The 19,330-nt window shown below is 30.6% G+C and overlaps 1 protein-coding gene across 1 annotated transcript; it reads left to right on the forward strand.

Annotated features, from left to right (window-relative positions):
* Positions 1–455: 455 nt before the first annotated feature.
* Positions 456–14,263, forward strand: LOC143252375 (protein phosphatase 1 regulatory subunit 21-like). The gene is made up of 12 exons (XM_076504385.1): positions 456–591; positions 1,404–1,538; positions 1,796–1,888; positions 2,259–2,386; positions 4,528–4,695; positions 5,295–5,390; positions 7,072–7,110; positions 9,013–9,078; positions 12,087–12,209; positions 12,644–12,742; positions 13,332–13,445; positions 13,858–14,263. Exons 3-12 carry the CDS (start codon positions 1,876–1,878, stop codon positions 13,876–13,878), a joined length of 867 nt encoding a protein of 288 aa, XP_076360500.1. The 5' UTR covers positions 456–591; positions 1,404–1,538; positions 1,796–1,875; the 3' UTR covers positions 13,879–14,263.
* The last annotated feature ends 5,067 nt before the right edge of the window (positions 14,264–19,330 follow it).

Consider the following 19,330-nt stretch of genomic DNA (forward strand, 5'->3'; position numbering starts at 1 on the left):
AATGAACCCAAGTCTGTGCATAAGGTAGTTAACTAAGAAAGAAGCTGCTGAAGTCATCATAAAATGATGCAATGGCTTCCTCAATCTCAACCCAATTGAACAGATCTGGGATTTGATAGATCAAAAACTTGACAAATCAATAGTTACTTCCAAAAAAGTTTTTTGAGAATGTATTAGATACATTTGGAGTAAAATCCCAAAGGAACTTTGATTAAATATGTTGTAACAGTGTATGAAAGACTATCTGCAATTATTAAAGAAAAAGGGAGACACAGAATATTAACTGTTTGCTGAACTCAAGCACTTCTGCTGAATTTCTGTTTACTAAATATGAAGATTAATATAATTTTAACATTTCACTTGTGATTTATCTTGCATTTTCTTTGAAAATAACCTAAAATATAATTTTTAACTTTGTTTTAACACCTTTGCCACAGTACCATATATTAAAAAGAAGAGTTTTCACTTGTCTACAGTACAACGAATTTGTTCTTCAATACAGATGGTGGGAAGAAACTTATCTGATTTATCTGATGCCTACTCAGGATATGTGAGATACCTAGAGAAACTTTTTCCTTATGTCCTGTTGTGGTAAGTGACATCATAAAAATATGAGTACCTTTAAAAATTAGTTCAGAGAAAGTAATGTGATTGGTTTTATAAAGCATGTGTTAATATGAGGTTTGGTTTGAAATGGTTACAAAACAGTTGTTGGTTTGACTTTGAACCAAGAAAAATAAATGTTGAGGAATCTTTCAAAACAAATTTTGTTAAGTATGTATTGAAAAAATCTTACAAAATATGTATTATTTTTATTGTCAGGTGGCAGTTTTGTTAAACTGTACACTTTTTGGTCACTCTGGATTGTTATGTGGCACAGTGGTTACCATGATAAGCCCAGTAGTTTATCAGAACAACCAGGGTTTACACCATAAATATGCCAGACTGGTTGTGTTTTAACAAGAATGGTCAATTTCAATGTTTGATTCAAAGTTGGAGAAAGATGTTGTGACAGCACATGCTGTTTACTGATTACTTTTCCACTTGTTAGTAGTTTAACATTAGAAATTACTGGATACAAAGGCTTGACCATGTGTGGATATGGTGTGATTTGTGTTCAAAATATTAAAATTCTGAGCCATTATATAAATGATTATAGATGCTTACTTAACATGATTTTAAAATTTACTTGTAATTAAGTGGTTTTTTTATGCAGTATCACGTCATTCAGACACAAACATTTCTGTTTATAGTAAATAGCAACAAGTTTTATCCCTACCCAATATGTTCATTAGCTCTTAAGAAAGTACAGATAAATGTGAAATCGAGTTTTCATTCAGTAAAATGTATTTGAGCCTAAAGTGGCTTCTCCTAGACTAATTTCTGCTTTTCTGAAATACAAGTTTTCAGAATCCACCTCTCAGTGAGAGCAGAGACCCAGCAAGACTTGCAGAAATTCACACTAACCTACAACATACCCTAGCACGATTAAGGAAACTTCAGTAGAGTGGAGCGATATTTAACATTGTACACTACAGGCAGGTTTTTTTCTACATTCAACTTCAGGCTCATTAGATTATATTTGTAAAATGTTACTAGATTGTCATAACTGTATGCTGTATCTGTATATTATATGTATTTTTTGCCATTTGATGCACAATTTCTCAAATAATGTATGTTTTTGTTAATTTTGAACAGAAATTAAATTGGCAAGAAAAAAAATGTTCAGAAGTCAATATTAAGAACAAGGGGTAATTTTATTATTATTTCAGATTTCTTTATTAATAAATTTTAGGTGTACCTGATGATAAGGGAATTTTAAAAACGTCACCAGCAGTAGTTCTACAGCTTGTTAAGTCTCTCAGAGGGATTCTGATGTGTTTCGAAGGTAGGAAATTTAATGTTTGTGATTATGTAAATATTTTCAAAGTAAGTCAATCTGCTACCCATATGTCAATCATTAAAAATATAATGATAAAATGTAAGCTGAAATGTAAAAGTAACAATTATCACAGTTTTGCTTTATTATTTTTATAATTTCTCAATTACAATTTCAGTTAATAATTATCTTTTGTTATTGAATTAACTTGATCTTATTGAAGTATATGTAAAAAACAAACTGTAAAACAATGTGTGTGAGTTCTGCCCATATTTTTGTGATAGAATGATTTTTTTTGCATTTTTATAACTTAGAAAATGGATTATGTGTGATTGTGTTTACATGTTTTATGTTACAGCTAGTTTTTGTTTTTCTACAGATGTTAAAAAACATTACAGTGCTAAGCTGTTAGTGGAAAATCAACTTCCCACAGTCAGTGAAGAGACGAAGTCTGCTGGAGAATTTGTTCTGTCTCTCATTGTATCCACACTAGCAGGGCTTAAAAAGGTGATATTTTCCATTATAATATCCCATCAGTAACTTCAGCTCATAACTGCTTTATAGAAAGAACATAACAGGTCAAGTTAGCAATACATTTTTATTCAGAATAAATTTTTAAAGAGCACCTGGTTAAGTAATCAGTTTATGTTATTGAGGTTATATCAAAATAATAAACACATTAGTTATAAATAGTTTGAAAACCTCTTTCAACATGAAATAAATATACCACATTAGGCCCAGGGGTAGATTTAAGCCTGAATGTCTAATCAACTAAAAATAGAATAGGGCCAAGTGGGCTGTATTCATACCAGTATTATAAATCAAGGGAAAGAAAAGAGGGGCCTGGTCAGCTTTAGATGATCATTGAATCTGCCCCTGAATAGGCCAATATTTTTACCTGAAAGCATACATATTATCATTTGTTATTCTTTACTGATGAGTATTGACATTGCTTGAAATTGCAGTTTTTATTGGCCTTACTGTTTAACTTGAATTGATTTTCATTCTTTTCTATTCTAATGGTTGTGTAGATCTTTCAGGAAAAAAAAGAGTTATGTTTAGAAAATGAATTATACCATTAAAATTGTCACTTGAAACATTTATTCTGCTTGAATTTCAATTATTTACTACCATATTGCCATGTATTTATTTAGAGAACATTAAAATTATTTCAGTACAAAATGTATTGTAACTGTAGACTAAGACTTTAACAAAATCGTAACTAACCACAGGCTTTGTTAGACACTGAAATCATTCCAGCCCCACAGGTATGGGAACTTTTGACATTTCAGTGATGTTGATCATTGTCTTTTATTCTAATTTTTCAAGACACTCACAGGGGATTCTGGGCATGGACCCCATGTGCCAGTGCCTAGGGATGCCTAGGCAATCACAAGAGTTGAAATAATGTAATTGTATGTATTGCTTTGTATTTGTAGCACCAGAATTAGTATTATACTTATAGGAACATATTATGGTAAATCTTATTTGTAACACCAAAATTAGTGTTATACTTACAGGAACATGTAGTAGTGATAACTGGTTATTGAGAAAATTGTTAAAGATAATAAACATTCTTACTTTATTTTTCTTGTACAATGTTTAATCTTGTTGTTCTCATAAAATTACACTAATATCAAGAACTTGTTACTGGGTTACTTTAAAATATCTAACACTTTAACAAAACATCATTGTGGTAGGCCTATAATGTATAGTTATATATTTAAGTTAACCCAAATAGGTGACCTTAATGGAAGCTTTAGATTAATTGTGTTTAATTTTATCATTATAAGAACTACATTTTAAAACTATTCTTTTAGTTTTGATTGAGTGGAACATCAGACCATCTAATCAGATTGTAAAGTGCCCCAGTGTAACTAATTTTACAAAATAAAATTTAAAAACTAGTCTAAAGATTGACTCATCCAACACTGTTAAATACTGACAGCTTCCAAAAGCAGGACAACCATTTATAAATGTTAGACACGATTTGTTAGACCAGTCTTAATTTCAGTCATAAGTGATGTCTCACTTAGTGAGGTGGTTGTATCAATGAATGTTCTAATTATTTTACCAGCAGCTTTATTTTTGTATAATGTGTGAAATTTATTGTTACTTGCAGTAAAAATTAAAAAATCAAAGAAGCAAAAGTTTGATAAATATTTGTTTTACACTAGCATTTTTTTAGAAATACATTTTCCTTTAGTCTTCAGATTTAGTGATCAGTTGCAGATTTAAAGATGGTGAGGGGAAGGTATGTTTGACAACCCTGAAACTTCAAGAGAGGGTTGTGGGTTTACACATGGTTCTCTCTCCTGCTTGAATATTTGAAAAACTTCATCTTGCACTTGAAGAAAATTATTCAATTTGTGTTGAATCTAGATATGTTTTTTGTCTAGGGTTGTTTTCTGCAGAAGAGATTTAATACTTTTGTTAATTCTCTAAATATTTCAATGACTATGTAACAGTTTCATTATTTTTGTAAAATAACTCAATTTTTATCTATCTGATAAATAAACTATTTGTTGCTTAATAGATGAATTCATTATCAGTGAATTAATGAGTCCACTTGAAGTAATTACATAATAGATACTATTAAGTAGTTAATATTGATAAACAAAGTTTATTTTAATTCTCCAATTTGCTAGGTGTGTAATTCTGCTGATCACATGGTACAGCTGCCTTCACCAGAAATGAGTTTATTTTATAGGGGTGGTTTATATTCTGTGCCAATAGCTCATCCTGGTCTGGTCATGAAATCAGCTTTACAGAAAATGAAGCAACGAGGATCCAATTACTTACATTTTATGTCAAAGGTAAAATGAGTTTGACTCTTTTGTAAATTATATGTCATATTTTTGTTTCAGTGGTCAAGTCTTTCATGCTTAATGGTATACTAAGAATAATCTTTTAAGAAATTGTTTAATGTTCAATAACTATGTTTCAGAATTACTAAATTGTTGTTGTAAGGAGACTATAATGTGTGGTAGGTAACAGAGATATTACAGTGTTGATCCATTTATCATCATCGATAATTTCAATGAATGTAAAGAAAAAAACATTTAAGGCAATAACAACAGCAAGTTTTTATTTTAGTAACACTTGTACTGGTTTTCTGTTTGGTTAACTTAGTCTTTCATCGGAATGTTGATTAGTTAGGTGGTCATTGTACAGCAAGTGAAACATCAAATGTTTCTAAGGTTACAATCTAAAATGTGAAACAGCAAAGTAACATTATGTCTGTATATGTCTATTACAAAGTATAGAAAATAAAATTTTAATTTTTTGGTTCTTGTACTGGGAACCAAAAGCTTCTTTGTGTGCCTGTTGTTTATATATATATTTATGGCATTAATAGTTTTGTCATTGTTAAATACAGCAGTTTGATATGCTGGTTCATCTTTTTAATATATAGGTAGAACAAGATGATAGCATTCCTTTTAAGTTATCCTTAGACATGAGTAAGACTTTAGGTACTTGCTTGGAAGAAAAATCAAATTTAGCTCAACAGGTGAGAAATTTATAAAAGATTGTATTCAGATTAACAAATAGTGGTCTACATGTAGTATGAATTTAGAAAAAATGTATTTCTGTTTTTAATGTTTTGCCTCATTAATGTGTTAGTATAAATTATCTCAGTAGAACAGAAAATAGTTTATTTTGTAAAGTTGTTATTAATTTTTGTATAAAAGGTAAGAAAGTGCCCTTTTTTTATTTTATTAACATTGATTTATAGCCATCATATACTTGATCTAATGTTTCAAGTTTTTTAGGTTTGAAATCTGATATTATTGGTTATATGAAGTGATGTTTTGTTTAAAGTAACACTTAATCAGAGAGGCATTTTTGATGGGTCAGCTCCAAAAAAATCTGCTATTTTTTTCTTTAATTTTCAACAGAGATTTAAACTCCTTGTGATACCTTGAATCTGAATTACCAACTTGAGTGATTAAATTCACACTAGTTACCAGCCTGTGAGGGATTACGTCCCATACCCCTATCCAAAGTCCCACAAAACAAAACTTGATAGTGGATGCACATATTACACAATACAAGACCTGGTTTCTCAGTTCTCTAAAGCTGTTTTTCCATGGTTTTTTGTCTATTTCATTGAAAGAGATGATCAAAGAAGGATCCTCAAAGTTTGCTTGGTGCTGTGAGGTGGATGAACCTGTTGGCTATCTGAAGTGTACAACATAATGAACATTTTCTTTATACAAGTAACTAATTGTTTTTCTTGTATAAAAACAAACAAAACTACTTAATCGTCTGGCACAGATAGCATAGTTTTGCACCCCTAAACTCCAAATCAACATCTTTTTATCAAGTAAACCTATGGTAAATCAAATAATTGAAGTGCTTTATTAACAGTGCTTACTAAAAGTACTCAAGCAACAAACTATAAAAATCTTACACTGCTGCATACCATATATTTCTGATAGCAACGAAAAATAACCAACATTTGGAAAAACTTGTTCCAGTAAACACTAAATTTATTCAAAAACCAGGTTCAAAACTAAAACCTATACTATGTAAAAACTACACTGACAAACACAACACCAACATTATTTATAAAATACCATGTAACAACTGCCATGACTTATTTATTGGAGAAACAAGCAGAAAAATTGAAACTAAATTAAAAGAACACAAAAAAACACCTTCACACATTTTTGAACACTGCTAATCAAATGAACATAACCATAGAAAACACCCAGATACTAAGTAGGGAAATAAATATAAATAAACACAAAATCAAGGAATCCCCACTTATACAGCAACTAAAACCAAAATTAAACCAATACAAAGAAACACCTTTATACCTATATTAATTAATAACCTAACATCTACTGCAAAGCCCCCCTACAATCCTACATTCGTTTATGCTCTTATCCCTAAAATATGCCAGGCAACAGTCAGTTGCAAACTCTATTAAACTGGAGCTGACCTAGGAAGGTCAAAATGTTGTCATGTACTTTATCTCAACTAAACTATTAATAATTGTTCTAGCCATTTTGAGATTACAAAACAGTTTCTTTAAAATTCTTAGAAAAAGAAAGCCACTGTAATTATTTCTTATCTCTATTTGTTAAGCAGTGATATTTGTAACATCATTTGGTTATATTATGCATCATTTTTAACCCTTGTTAAAATAGAATAATTTTTATAAGGTTTGATTCTGTTTATTTCAGCTTGAGGCCCTGAAGAAAAGATCACTTGTACTGGAAGAGGTATTTTTACATTTATTGTTTGATATAGTGGATCAAATTTCAAGAAATGGTAATGTGTTCAGAATTATTTATAATTGAAAGAAATTGTTGACGAAACTTTGTAGAATGTACAGCAACTGTCTGTTGTGGAGACAGATGATGTTTTGAAAGTCTTCCACCTTTTGTCTTCGCCTGAAAGGCAAAAGACTTTTGAAACATCATCCTCAATGCTTCTGTCTCCACAACAGGCTGTTGCCATCCATTCACCAAAGTTTCATCATGGACACTTTGCCAAAACAGTCTATCAAAGAAAGAAATTGTTGTTGAAATTCAGATAAGTAAGAGTAAAAAATAATGATACAAGTACCTAATCAGGAATGCTTAGGACCTAAGCAATGCTTTATTTCTGAATTTTCCAATTTCTGGGTTCTACCTGGCATGTACAAGTGAAGAATGAAGTACATACATATACACAGGTTGTGATTTGTTTACCTTTCTAACACTTTCATAATGTACAAAGGAATGTAAATTTCAAGTTAGTACAGAGAGAGAGAGAGCTGCACAACCAAAGAGCAGGTTTTAACTGAGTCCACATGTACTACATTGATTTGCCATTCCCGTAACCCAAGTGATCATGCTGGTAATTAATTTAAAATGAAAACTAAAGTAAATTTCTACTTATTTGTACTGTTATTTTGAGTGCAGTTTTCAGTAATTGCAAGTCAGATGTGTACATCAGTAACCAGAAAAAGCCAGGTATAAGGAATTTCTCTAAGGTAATAGAGTATTCACCAAAATAAATAGTTTCTGTAACATTCCAGTTTTCAGATTGCCAGATTTGACATAACATACCTGTAAATTAAAACTAAAGTGTAGGGTGATGTACATCTGTAGCTTCAGTGAAGAAAGTGTGAACATAGTTAATGAGGCCTTTATAAGATGGTGTGAAGAGCAACATCATGCACATGGTATGTGGGGTACAAATCATAAAATGCTTTTGTTACAGTTGTGTTTAAAGTGATCAAACCCTGCAAGGAAATCGAGGTATGCAAAACAAAAATGTAAAGTATTGTAAATAATGCTATAAATTTGGTCAGATTGTGACATTACACATAGTAATTTGGACTTTTGATTTATTTCATTTGAGTAAGTTCTGTATTGTTTTATTAAAATTATTAAACAGCTTTGTTTTGGTTTTTATTTACTAAAATTTCATAAATGTCCTAATGAATAACGGTTTATTCAACAGTTGTCACGTCCACTACCACCTAATGTGATGAAAGTTTTAATCTTATTTCTACTTGTTTTGTATCGAGTGTTAATAGCCTTATGTTACTTTAACAACGTCACTAACTTTTATAGTGCAAATGAAGTAAATTCTGTGCCTTTTAAATACCTGTAATATTTATTATTTTACAATACTGAAAGGAATTTACTTACTGAAAGAAAATTTGATGACCAGTAGACCAGTGTTGTATAATAGAATCCAGAATATATTGCACGCTTATATAAATGATCAATTTTAAGAATAAGAATTGGTACAGGTAGAGTTAAGTCATTAAGATCAGTATTTTTATTTCTATTATACTTTATGGACTTGATATTGACAAGTTTACATTATTGTAGAATTGCTTCTCAATTTGTGTACTGCTTCATGCCAGGTTTAAAAATTGTTACATTGTGTGTTTTCCTCTTATTACTTGCATACAATAATAATAATAAGTATTATGCACTCTTCTTCTTGAATTGTTATCAGATATAATATTTTTCATTCTTATATTTTATTTATTTGTATTTTAAAGTTTTAAATATAAGTATGGTATTACCACATTTAACATTGATGACAAAATAACTGTGTAGGTTGCTATTCAAATGTGCAGCTATCCATCAGTTCAATGGTTCCTTATAAATTTCTTATTTCAGGAGAAAGAGCAATGGATGTTAGAGTGTCAGTTACTTCAGGCCAGAACAGCAAAAGGAAATAATGAGGTGGGAAAATTCTGGTTTTAGAGTTTTATTGTTTCTTGTTAAAATCTGCTGGTCTAAAAAAAAATAAAAAAATCCCTCATGTTTAGTTGGTATCAAAGCCTGACTTCAACTTATTTTATTTAAAGTGTAACCAAGTGGTTTCTGATCATGTTTATGATAAATGTTTAAAACATGTATGACAAAATGTGAATTGGAAAGTTGCTGCTCATAGCTCATTTGTTAAGGTGCTGAAAAAGGTTTTTGGACATAGAAAATTATGGGAAAATGCCATTTAGTTTAAAATTAAAATTATGTTAACAATGTGGATCAGTAAGTTGTTTTAATTATATATTATAGGATTTGTACTCAACTGGAAAGTGGTTGAAAGTTAGGTAATGAAAAAAGACTTTTCCAGTTATGGAAAATAATAAAAATTGTGCTTTTTAACACCTAAACAAATGTAATTGTAAGAATTTCTCTAATTATCTGTAATATACTTAAAAATTCAATCCTTACATGTGGTTATGTATTATCCTTGTACTATTTTGGATTGCCTTGTCATATGTATGTAATTTGTGTAAAATCTTTAGTTTCTGTGAAGTCATTTTATAATGGAGAACTCTGGAAGCTTGTTAAAAAACCTTGTCAATATTAAATACAGAATTTATTATAAGTAAGGTTCTTGAGTAAAAAACAAACTTGACTGCATGTATTTATCATATAACTACAAAACAAAATTGATATTAATATATATCACTTTGAAGCTCTTACCCCTTTCCACATGGGCCATGGGTCAAAGGCCATGTCATCACATTTGTTAACTTGCATTCAAGTTTTATTGAACTGCAATTTTATGAATTTACATCACTGAGTTTGGTATGAAGTTGTAGATTATAATTCAACTTTTAGTATTATACATTACTTAATTTTTAATTTTAAAAAGTAAATATTAAGAAAACATGCCTAAACATTGATTTTTGTGTTTGGCATGGTATGTTGAATGTATCACTGGTTTAAACTAATATTTCTGATGTACAAATACAAAGTCTGTAGTATCTTATGAATTAGGAGCTTAAATTACCAATATTGAGAAGCTAGAATATAAAATAAAAACCTCCTATGTTTTCTGTTTGCTGATATATTGCTCATACTGAATCAGATTCAGTGACCCTGCCCATCTCTTTCCACTTTTGGAAACACCTCATACACAATTACTTCTGTGTAAGGCATGTGAACAACCAATCAAAAGCTCAAAATGTCTTCCTAGTGGCTTTCTCAGTCATTTTTCAGTGTTATGACATCAATTTGCTCTTTCAGTGCAAGACCTCAGGTTGGTAAGTTGAGTCTTTAGTCAGCTCAAAATTTCATATTTTTTAGACACAAATATAGCTTAGCTCGATAAATTATAGTGGAATTCTGTGGTATGAATGTAGTCGTTTATGATTTGTTTCATTATTCAACTGTGTGTATCCTAAAAAAATTGTTTCATATTCTTCACATGCAAAATTTTATAATGCTTAGCAACCTGTAGCAGGCAGCAAACAAATACAGAGGTTCTAAATAGAAGTTATAGTTGTTTGCTTTACATATTTATTTACTGTCCTGTGTTTCAAGAAAAGTGAGTTTAAGAACTTGTTTGTAAATAGTAATAATGTATTTACATATGTATAATAACTGAAAGTGACCATTTTACAAAAACACAACTAAGACAGGTGAGTTTTATGTTATTGGATATGGCAACATGATTGGACATGTACCATGTCATTGTAGCTTCTGTGTTGTTAGCCAGGCATGACTAAAAGGTCAGTGTAATGAAAGTTTTTTCTTAGAAATGATTGAGAATTATATAGAGGTTATAAAGATTTCACATGTGAAATTCAAATTGTTTCTGATACATGAATGTATTTTTCATCTTAAAATTGTAGGAAACATGAAATGATAAAAGGCATGAGAAAATTATAGCTTAAGAAACCTTAAAATTTAATAAACAAAACTGGATATTTTGCATATGAAAGAATTGTAACATATACTGATTATCTGCTAAATTTCATAAACATGGGCTTACTAATTTAAAAGTAATAGCTTGAAAATTATAACAAACATAAAATCATTATGTGGTCAGTCCCAGGGCCCAAGCTTCTGCTGAAAGAGTTAATGAAACAGTTAAATAAATATGTAATAGGAAGTTTAAAGAAATTTCAATTTTTTTTTATTACGTGAAAACTGTGCCTCACTTGAGAATTCTTTTGACTTCTTCCTCTTCCTGCTATGTGATTGTTATTTTTCATGGTAATAATGTTGTCTCTTTGATACATTAAATGTTGGAAAAGTGCAACTACTCCATCATTTGTCAATTTTATTTGTCCTGTAAGCCTTTTAAGTCTCATGTTATTGCTATGAAATAGCTTTCTGCATGATGTGATTTAGATTATCATTCAAAACTTTGTAGTCACAGACTGGAAGTATGATATGAACCACTGAGTTTTATCACACTGAATTTCTACAGTTTAATTTTATGCTCTTAAAAGTAAGTTTTATTTGTAATGGTGATTGCTTATTATTTGACAATTTCACTTACAACAAAAACTAAGTAATTCAATATGATCTCTATGTCATGCCCAGTTTGGCTAGTGCAGTATCTTATTATTGACCAAAATGTCATTAAGTTAATGTAATTATAACTCTGTGTGTATATAAACAAAGGAATTGTACTGGTGTCTGTTTTGTTTAAGCATCAGCCATTAGCATCTGTTAGTATAAAAGTTAATGAAGTTTCATTTCATTTTGTTAGAAACAAGAAATAAACCCATGTGCTTGTCAAATGGTACCTATATCTATGATTTGTATTTTTCAGTTTTTTTTAAACCTGTCCATTGTACACTGAAATGTTTACAAAATCTTAACAGCTCTCTTTACGTATTTTTTTTCTTCTATTTAAGCAATATTTTGTGTGTCTGCATTGGTGTAAATGTGAAATGGTTATTTTCTGTAATGTCTGTAACAAGTGTACAACTTTCATTTTCTATTAGGGAAAAGAGCAGGAATCAACAGAAAACAAAGACGGCCTGACAAGTTACTTGAAGAAACGAATAGGTCAATTAATTGTGGAAATCCAAAAAGCTGACAGCAAAGCAGTTTCATTTCATTCTGAGGTTAGCTCAAATAAACTGCTTTTCAATCTTTATTTAATACTATATACCCTCAAAACATAAATGAAATTGAAATTGTATAAATGTTAAATGTTTTTATATGAAAAGGATAAATATAGTGATTTAAAAATTAATAGATATTGTTCAGTAAGTATTTTACTGTTCAGAGCATTTGTTGGAATGTATAACCACACTACAAACAAGAGGTTATTATTTTTGCGAGAATAAGATGCACGTACCTTGCTTCTTTTAAGTATTGCAGAGTATTTATTTAAATTTAAATCATGTTTAAGTAATTATCACACACCTGTAGTCTTCATAATTGTACAAAAAAAGTGTTTCATTTTGGTTTATTGTTATGTGTAGCTAACCTCGTTGATTTTATCAGCACTTAAAAAGGAAAATAAGATACTTAACTGGAATGAATCTTACTCTAGTGTTGTGCTTTACGAGAACGACTTACCCTTGCAGAGGAAGCTCAACACACGATGCAAGAACAACTCGACAATGCAGATAGTCTTTCAGAAGGGATGAAGGTGAAAATCCCCCCCTGTTTCTAGTTGTATTAGTTTCACAAGTTGATAAATCATCATTGAATATTTATCTTTGTATGTTTGTACTTTTTTACTCAAATATTCCTGTTTTCTTATAGCTGAAAAATGCATCTTTCTTCACAATGGTTATAGCAAAATACATTTACTCTGCTTCTCACTCATGAGAGGAGACTCATTGTATTTGGAAACTAACAGAATGAAGTAGAAGTTTAGTAATAGTATATTATTATACTGAAAAGTTGGTTTAATATGAATATTACAATAGAATTAGCTTCTAGTATGTTGAGACAAGAAAAAATAAAGATAGGATTTGTAATAAATATTAAAGAAAGACTAAAATGTACACTAAATGCAATTATGCTACAGTGTATGGTGTTTGTGGATAACCAGTTGTGAGGCAGTTACTTCATCTATTGTCTTAAAAGTTTGATGTTTGGTAAAAAGAATTTTAATATTAAGGCAAGTTTTGATTAAGGTCCACCAACTTGAACCAATTAGAAAGAGGGAAATGTATAGCATCTTACAACTAAAGTTGGATAAATCATTTTTAATATGACTTTATTACCTACAGGAAAAAATGGATACAGTCATCATGAAATATGAGGAACAACTTGAAACTTTAAGTGAACACATTTCAAATTTGAATGAAAAACTTGTCCTACAAGAGAGTGAATTAGAAGCTGCTGTAAGTATACCTTATAAAAATGTATTAAAGTGCTAGCAATAAAAATGTGTGCTCTGGTATGAAATAATTAGTGTTAATTTTCTTTTCCAGTAGTTTGGATACGTTATTGCTTCTTTATCATTTTTCTTCAGGAAATGAAATTTTAGTTAAAAAGTTAAGAAGGGAAACTAACTTAAAGGGATGTTTATTTCACTATGTTTCCCAGTGGCTCAGCAATAAACCTGAAGGCTTATAATGCTAAAAAAACAGGTTTTGATTTTGACAACAGACAATGCACAAATAATCCATTTTGTAGATGTGTTCTTAGTGATAAAATGCAACAGTTTTAGGTGTTCCTTATATCACATATAAATAAATTTATTTATTTAAGTAGTTACCTAAAATAATTGGTTACTTTTATTTTACTTTTCAGGGCTTAAGAAGACCAAAATGAGATTCAAATACCAAAGAACTACCATAGTTTTCAACTGTTGTGGCAATGATATTATAAGATTTATGAAGCATTTTAAGTATGTTAAAAAAAAAACATATCTAGGACCAACAAGTATGTTAGCATCCTCATTTCAGAATGGAATCTTTTTTTTTACATAATAAAAATTATAAATATTTAAAAACTACAAGTATATTAAAACAAATATAGTTGGACTTCAGTTCCTTTGATTTTGTACTATTATCATGTAAAATGACTCAAGAGTAAATTAGCAAATTAATCAGTTAGTAGCTAGATGTATTGAAAAGGTACATCATTTTATGCTATTATTTTGTTTGTACAATTATATGATTGATGTATTATATAAATTATCAGTTTTTACATTCGATGTAGGTGTGTTACATGGAATCTGATCTTTTATGATTTTCTTTTGGTATATAAGAAATAAGCATTTGTGTTTAGTATTACATGATGTTTAAACATTCCAGTTTTTTAATGCACCTTTAATACTGCAGTGACAGTATTAACATCCTTAACAGAAACATCTGACCACCTTAACTAACTTAAATAGGTTTTTTGGACATCATGTTTTCTACAAAAGCTATCAATATCTTGAGAAAAGCCAAAAGTCCCATATAATGACTTTTTCTTTTAATTATTATACAGTCATACATAACATACTTCCAAACTACCAATCAACAAAGTGCTTTAGAAATAAAAAATAAATAAACAAAACTTTTTTTATCATCTTTACTATAAACATCAGCAGTATTTTCAGCATTGCAGCACGTGTTATTTTAGGATATTTGTAAGGTGTCTGTATCAAATATTGATTCAGATGTCACTTTTAAAACACCATTTTGAACAGGTTTTGAAAGAAAAATCTTTATGTATACTAGAGTTTTGGATTGTTAGATTTTAATGCTTTCTCTTCTGAAGTTTTAAGTAAGAGATTAAAAAGTGAACTGTCATAAATTTAAATATTACCCAAAAAATGTTGGTTTTAAGTATTTAGTCTTCATTAATGTTATTTAAATGAAACATTTTATGTTTAGACAACAATAGTTTAGTCACATATAAATAAACTGAATTTTTACAACTCTAATAACAGAAAAAGGTTTTTTTTTTGGGGGGGGGCAATAACAATGACACTGTGTTACCATCTTTAGACATCTGTTTTTTGTGTTGTAACTAATCGGCATGATTTTAATAGGAAATTTCAATCAAACTGTAAAAGTCACTTCCACATCCAATGGTAAAGACCCTTGTTGATTTTGGCTTCAAAAATCAAGATCACCATTTAATAACAAAAAGAGAAATTAAGTTTCTGTTCAAGAGAAGATATAACCCCAAAGTATACAAACATACCATATTTGTAAACACATTGGAATTAAAGGAAAATCAATGTTTCTGGTGATCAGCCATTCTACTATAACTATTTTCATTTTTACCAGCACTGAAAAGATTAGATATGAATGCTTATTTTTGTAGTGGGAAATTATCATACTTTTCAGGTTTTGTATGCATAGTAAAAACATATTTGACTAATTGATGTTTCTTTACCTCACAAAATGATTCTTTCAAGGGCTTTTATAAATGTTGGAAAATCATATAGGAAAAACAAATTGATAAATCACCACTAGAGAAACCTGGTGGGAAAAAAAAAAATCAGAAATATTGTCATCTATTATACAAATATGATTATTCTAAACATATGTTTTAAAATGCAAGAAAATAACCAGAGCCTACTTTCACATGTATTATTGAGAAAGCTCTGACAAATTTAATTTCAAGAAGTAAAATAATCTGGGATGCGATACAACATAAATTCCACATCAGTTGTTTATAAGATGTTATTAGCTAAATATCAGAATGTTTTAGTTTTAGAAATGTAACACAAAGTTGAAGAAAAAATGCTCATCACCAGACTGGTCCTTGTGTGGTTAACATGTCCAGAATGTAAATTTGAAATTTGTTGTTCATAACCTGTTGCCACCAAAATAGCTTTGTATTGGGGACATGGGTATGTAATAAGGATGACACTGAAATTCAATATTCAGTCAGACAAAAGTGTTGAAACGTTGTCAGTGGATGTTTTCAGTCAGCTTCCTTTTTTCCAGATCAGCAGTTTTCAAACTTTAACAGTTTTTAAAATATTTTGTGGAACCTGAACCTATTAATGGTTTTGTTTTGAAAGAAAATGTAAGGAAAAGCTGTATTCAAAATTTAAATATTTTAATTCATATTAGTTTAATTTTATGATAAATATTTTTATTTTTAAATATTTTTGTCATGAAATTTCAGACGTGAATTGTGGATTCCAGTTTGAGAATCTCTGCTTTAGATTGTCGTTTCAAAATTTGGAATGGTTATGCACGAAATAGCCCTTGTGTATTTGCATAATATTGTGAAAGAAACGTAAAACAGTAGCTTGAATAATTTTAAAAAACATGCGCATCACCAAAGTATATGTCATAACTCGTAAAAATACCAACAATAAAATACAAGCATTATCATTAGGGTAAGTTTTCTTTACTATAAGTTACTGATAATTAATACTGTTAGAAATACCAGCCTTGTTGTGTTAATGCAGCTTTGTATCTTCATAATAAAGATTGGTAAAATTAAGTGTTGTTTATAAGTTCATGTTTAATAACACTGATTAATGTAAATTTTAATATGAGCCAAAATGAAAATATCACTGTCTGATATTGTGAACTTTTCTTCATTTCAAGATAGTGTTACAGAATTATACTGGTCCTTATATCAGACCCCTTGGTGTTGATTCCTGTATATGGTGAGAGGACCTCCCAGAGAGGATTACATTCTTTCAGTTTACCTCCTCTGGGATTTAAACATCCACTTGTGTTTGCTGTACGTGGCAACCTGTGAAGGGGAGAAGAAGATCCTGGTGATTGAGGGGTCCAACCCTAACACACCACTTTGGCCTTAAATCCATGTAGATGAGCAGCCTTCCTGTAAGCTGACCTTTATACCACACGTCAACCAGTTATGAGTCAAGTGTACAAGGGCAGTGAACATCCTCCGTGTTCTGTCTTCCATCTCTTGGGGAGTGGATTGATGTTCTATGCTAAAGATATATTGTGCTCTCATTCAGTCGAAACTGGACTGTGGGTCTCTGGTCTATGGCTCTGCCTAACCTCTGCCTTTAAGATGCTGGACTTTGTTCATCATCAGTGACTTTCCATACTTTTCCAGTCCATTGTTTGTACACAGTCTCATGAACCTCTTCTATATCTCTGCCGTTTCCAATTGTCTTTAGTGTATGCTTCAAAACTTCAATCTTTACCATAGCATCCCACCTGGGTTATGTTTTCTTTCCTCGGTGAGTCATGCTTTTTGAAAACAGATGATCTGTCATTGTTCCTTTTTGCCTTTGTATCCAGGCACAGTTGAATGAATTGTGTGTGTCCTTGGATAGCATTGCTGTATCCACCATGGCTTGCTATCCCCAAATGTGACCTTACTTTGAGTCATCTGATAAAAGTGGACACTGATAGGAAGTACCGTCTTTTATTTACTGAACATTTTTCAAAACATCCTTCCATTCCCATTTAAATGGATGATTTGAAATCAAGTGATTCTGTGGGTTCTGCCATGATATGTTGTGGTTCAATGGTTGCACACAGAATCCCCTCCACAGATTCTGTGTTCACTGCCAAATTGTACACTATTTCTCTTGCCCTGGATCACATAGAATCTATGCAATACATAAACTGTACTATTTATAACGACTCGGTTAGCTCTCTACTGACCCTGGAATAGCTTCACATTAGTTCTCACTGATATTTAAAACCGACTGACCCATTTCTCTTTAACATCCTCTATTCAGTTCTTATGGATATCAGACCATGTTGGTATTCAAGGGAACGAGCTCGCTGACATTGCAGCTAAGTTTATCTGCTCTGGTGCTATCACTGCTGTGTTTTTTTCAGATAAAACTTTCTGTTGGGCTTTGGCCATGCTGTTCACGTAAGGATCAGAAAGTTGTCCTAACTTGACTATGCATTGGTCACAGTTTTTCAACTCGTCATTTTCTTTTAACTGGGACTAATGCACCTATATGTGGTCTGTATGACCCCATAATAATCCAAATTTTACTGTCATGCCGTCGTTACGACTCTCAACAACGGCACCGTTTTAGACATGTTTTATCCACAGATTTACTGACGACACTTGTCCACCTTTTATTTTTTAAGAACCATTGATTTTTAATGCTATTTAAGTTTTTAATTCTATAATTGAATTTTGTGTTGTTTTAACATGATTACTTTTTACGAATTTTAATAATTTTACCTTATTTTAAATTTTTTTTACCGGTTGTTTGGCACAGATAGCACGGTTGCTTTGCGCCATAAAATGCCAACCAACCTCACATCAGGTGTGTTTTGTATTTCTCATCGTCTCCAATATTACCAGATATGACTTATTAATAAGTTATCACTGGCTTACTTTTATGTGTTCATAGACAAAAGATGTTAAAACCAAGTGAGGCATATTTGAATAGAACTTTAGATTCATTTTTTTTTTTATAACTGTGGCATTTAAAAGGAAAGTAAGGGTTAATTCTTATATTAAAACCTTTAAGTTGGCCTTAAGTTTTGCTGTTTGAGGAAGTGTAATGGATAATAAAGATCAAAATTAGTACTTTTAATTATTTTATATAGTTTTAAGGCTCAAGTATAAATATACTGTTAACCAGAAACATTACTTTGAAAGTAAAAAACTAATAGTTTAGGTTTTAATATACAATAATGAATAATTTTGTCCATAACAGCATTAACTTGACACGACTGCTTATTAAATGGTTTAACTAATAACATCAAGAGAAGGTTAAAAGAGCTTTTAATTTTGGGCGATAGATACCGAAGTCAGCTACCTGGAAATACTAAGCATTCACTTGGAACAATATGTACACAACTCATAAGTGCTTTTAATACCTGGAACTAAAGTGGTGCAAAGACTAGTAAGCCCATTATGGTCAGCCAGGTGGTTAGGGTGCTTGACTCGTTATATTAGGGTCATGGGTTCTAATCCCCATCCCACGAAACATCCTTACCCTTTTAAGCATGTGAACATTATAACTGGATGGATAATTCCACCCACAATTGGTAGTGGGTGGTGATAACTAGTTGCCTTCCTTCTTGTATTTCACTGCTAAATTAGGAATGGCAAACAGATATTCCTTGTGTAGTTTTGCGTGTAATTCAAAATAAATCAAAACCTGCTAGCATAAAGGTAATATTTAATATCCTTACAAATATTAGAATAAATGTAAGGAAAGAGCAATAATGTATTAAAGTGAAACGTTTTTGTTTAACCTCTTGTGTGTTTGATGTATAGTGAACTCTCGGGCATGTATTTATCGAGAGAGAGATTAGTGCATGTAAAATACAGTATTACTGATTTTTTTTTCCATCTTACTGATAGTAAG

The sequence above is a fragment of the Tachypleus tridentatus genome, chromosome 6, assembly GCF_004210375.1.
Source record: "Tachypleus tridentatus isolate NWPU-2018 chromosome 6, ASM421037v1, whole genome shotgun sequence".
NCBI lineage: Eukaryota > Metazoa > Arthropoda > Merostomata > Xiphosura > Limulidae > Tachypleus > Tachypleus tridentatus.

What these genes read in the sequence shown, in the direction of transcription:
- LOC143252375 (XM_076504385.1), top strand. An exon ending in GATCACTTGTACTGGAAGAG is followed by an intron (nt 7,111 to 9,012) that starts GTATTTTTACAT and finishes TTCTTATTTCAG; the next exon opens with GAGAAAGAGCAATGGATGTT. An exon ending in GTCTTTCAGAAGGGATGAAG is followed by an intron (nt 12,743 to 13,331) that starts GTGAAAATCCCC and finishes TATTACCTACAG; the next exon opens with GAAAAAATGGATACAGTCAT.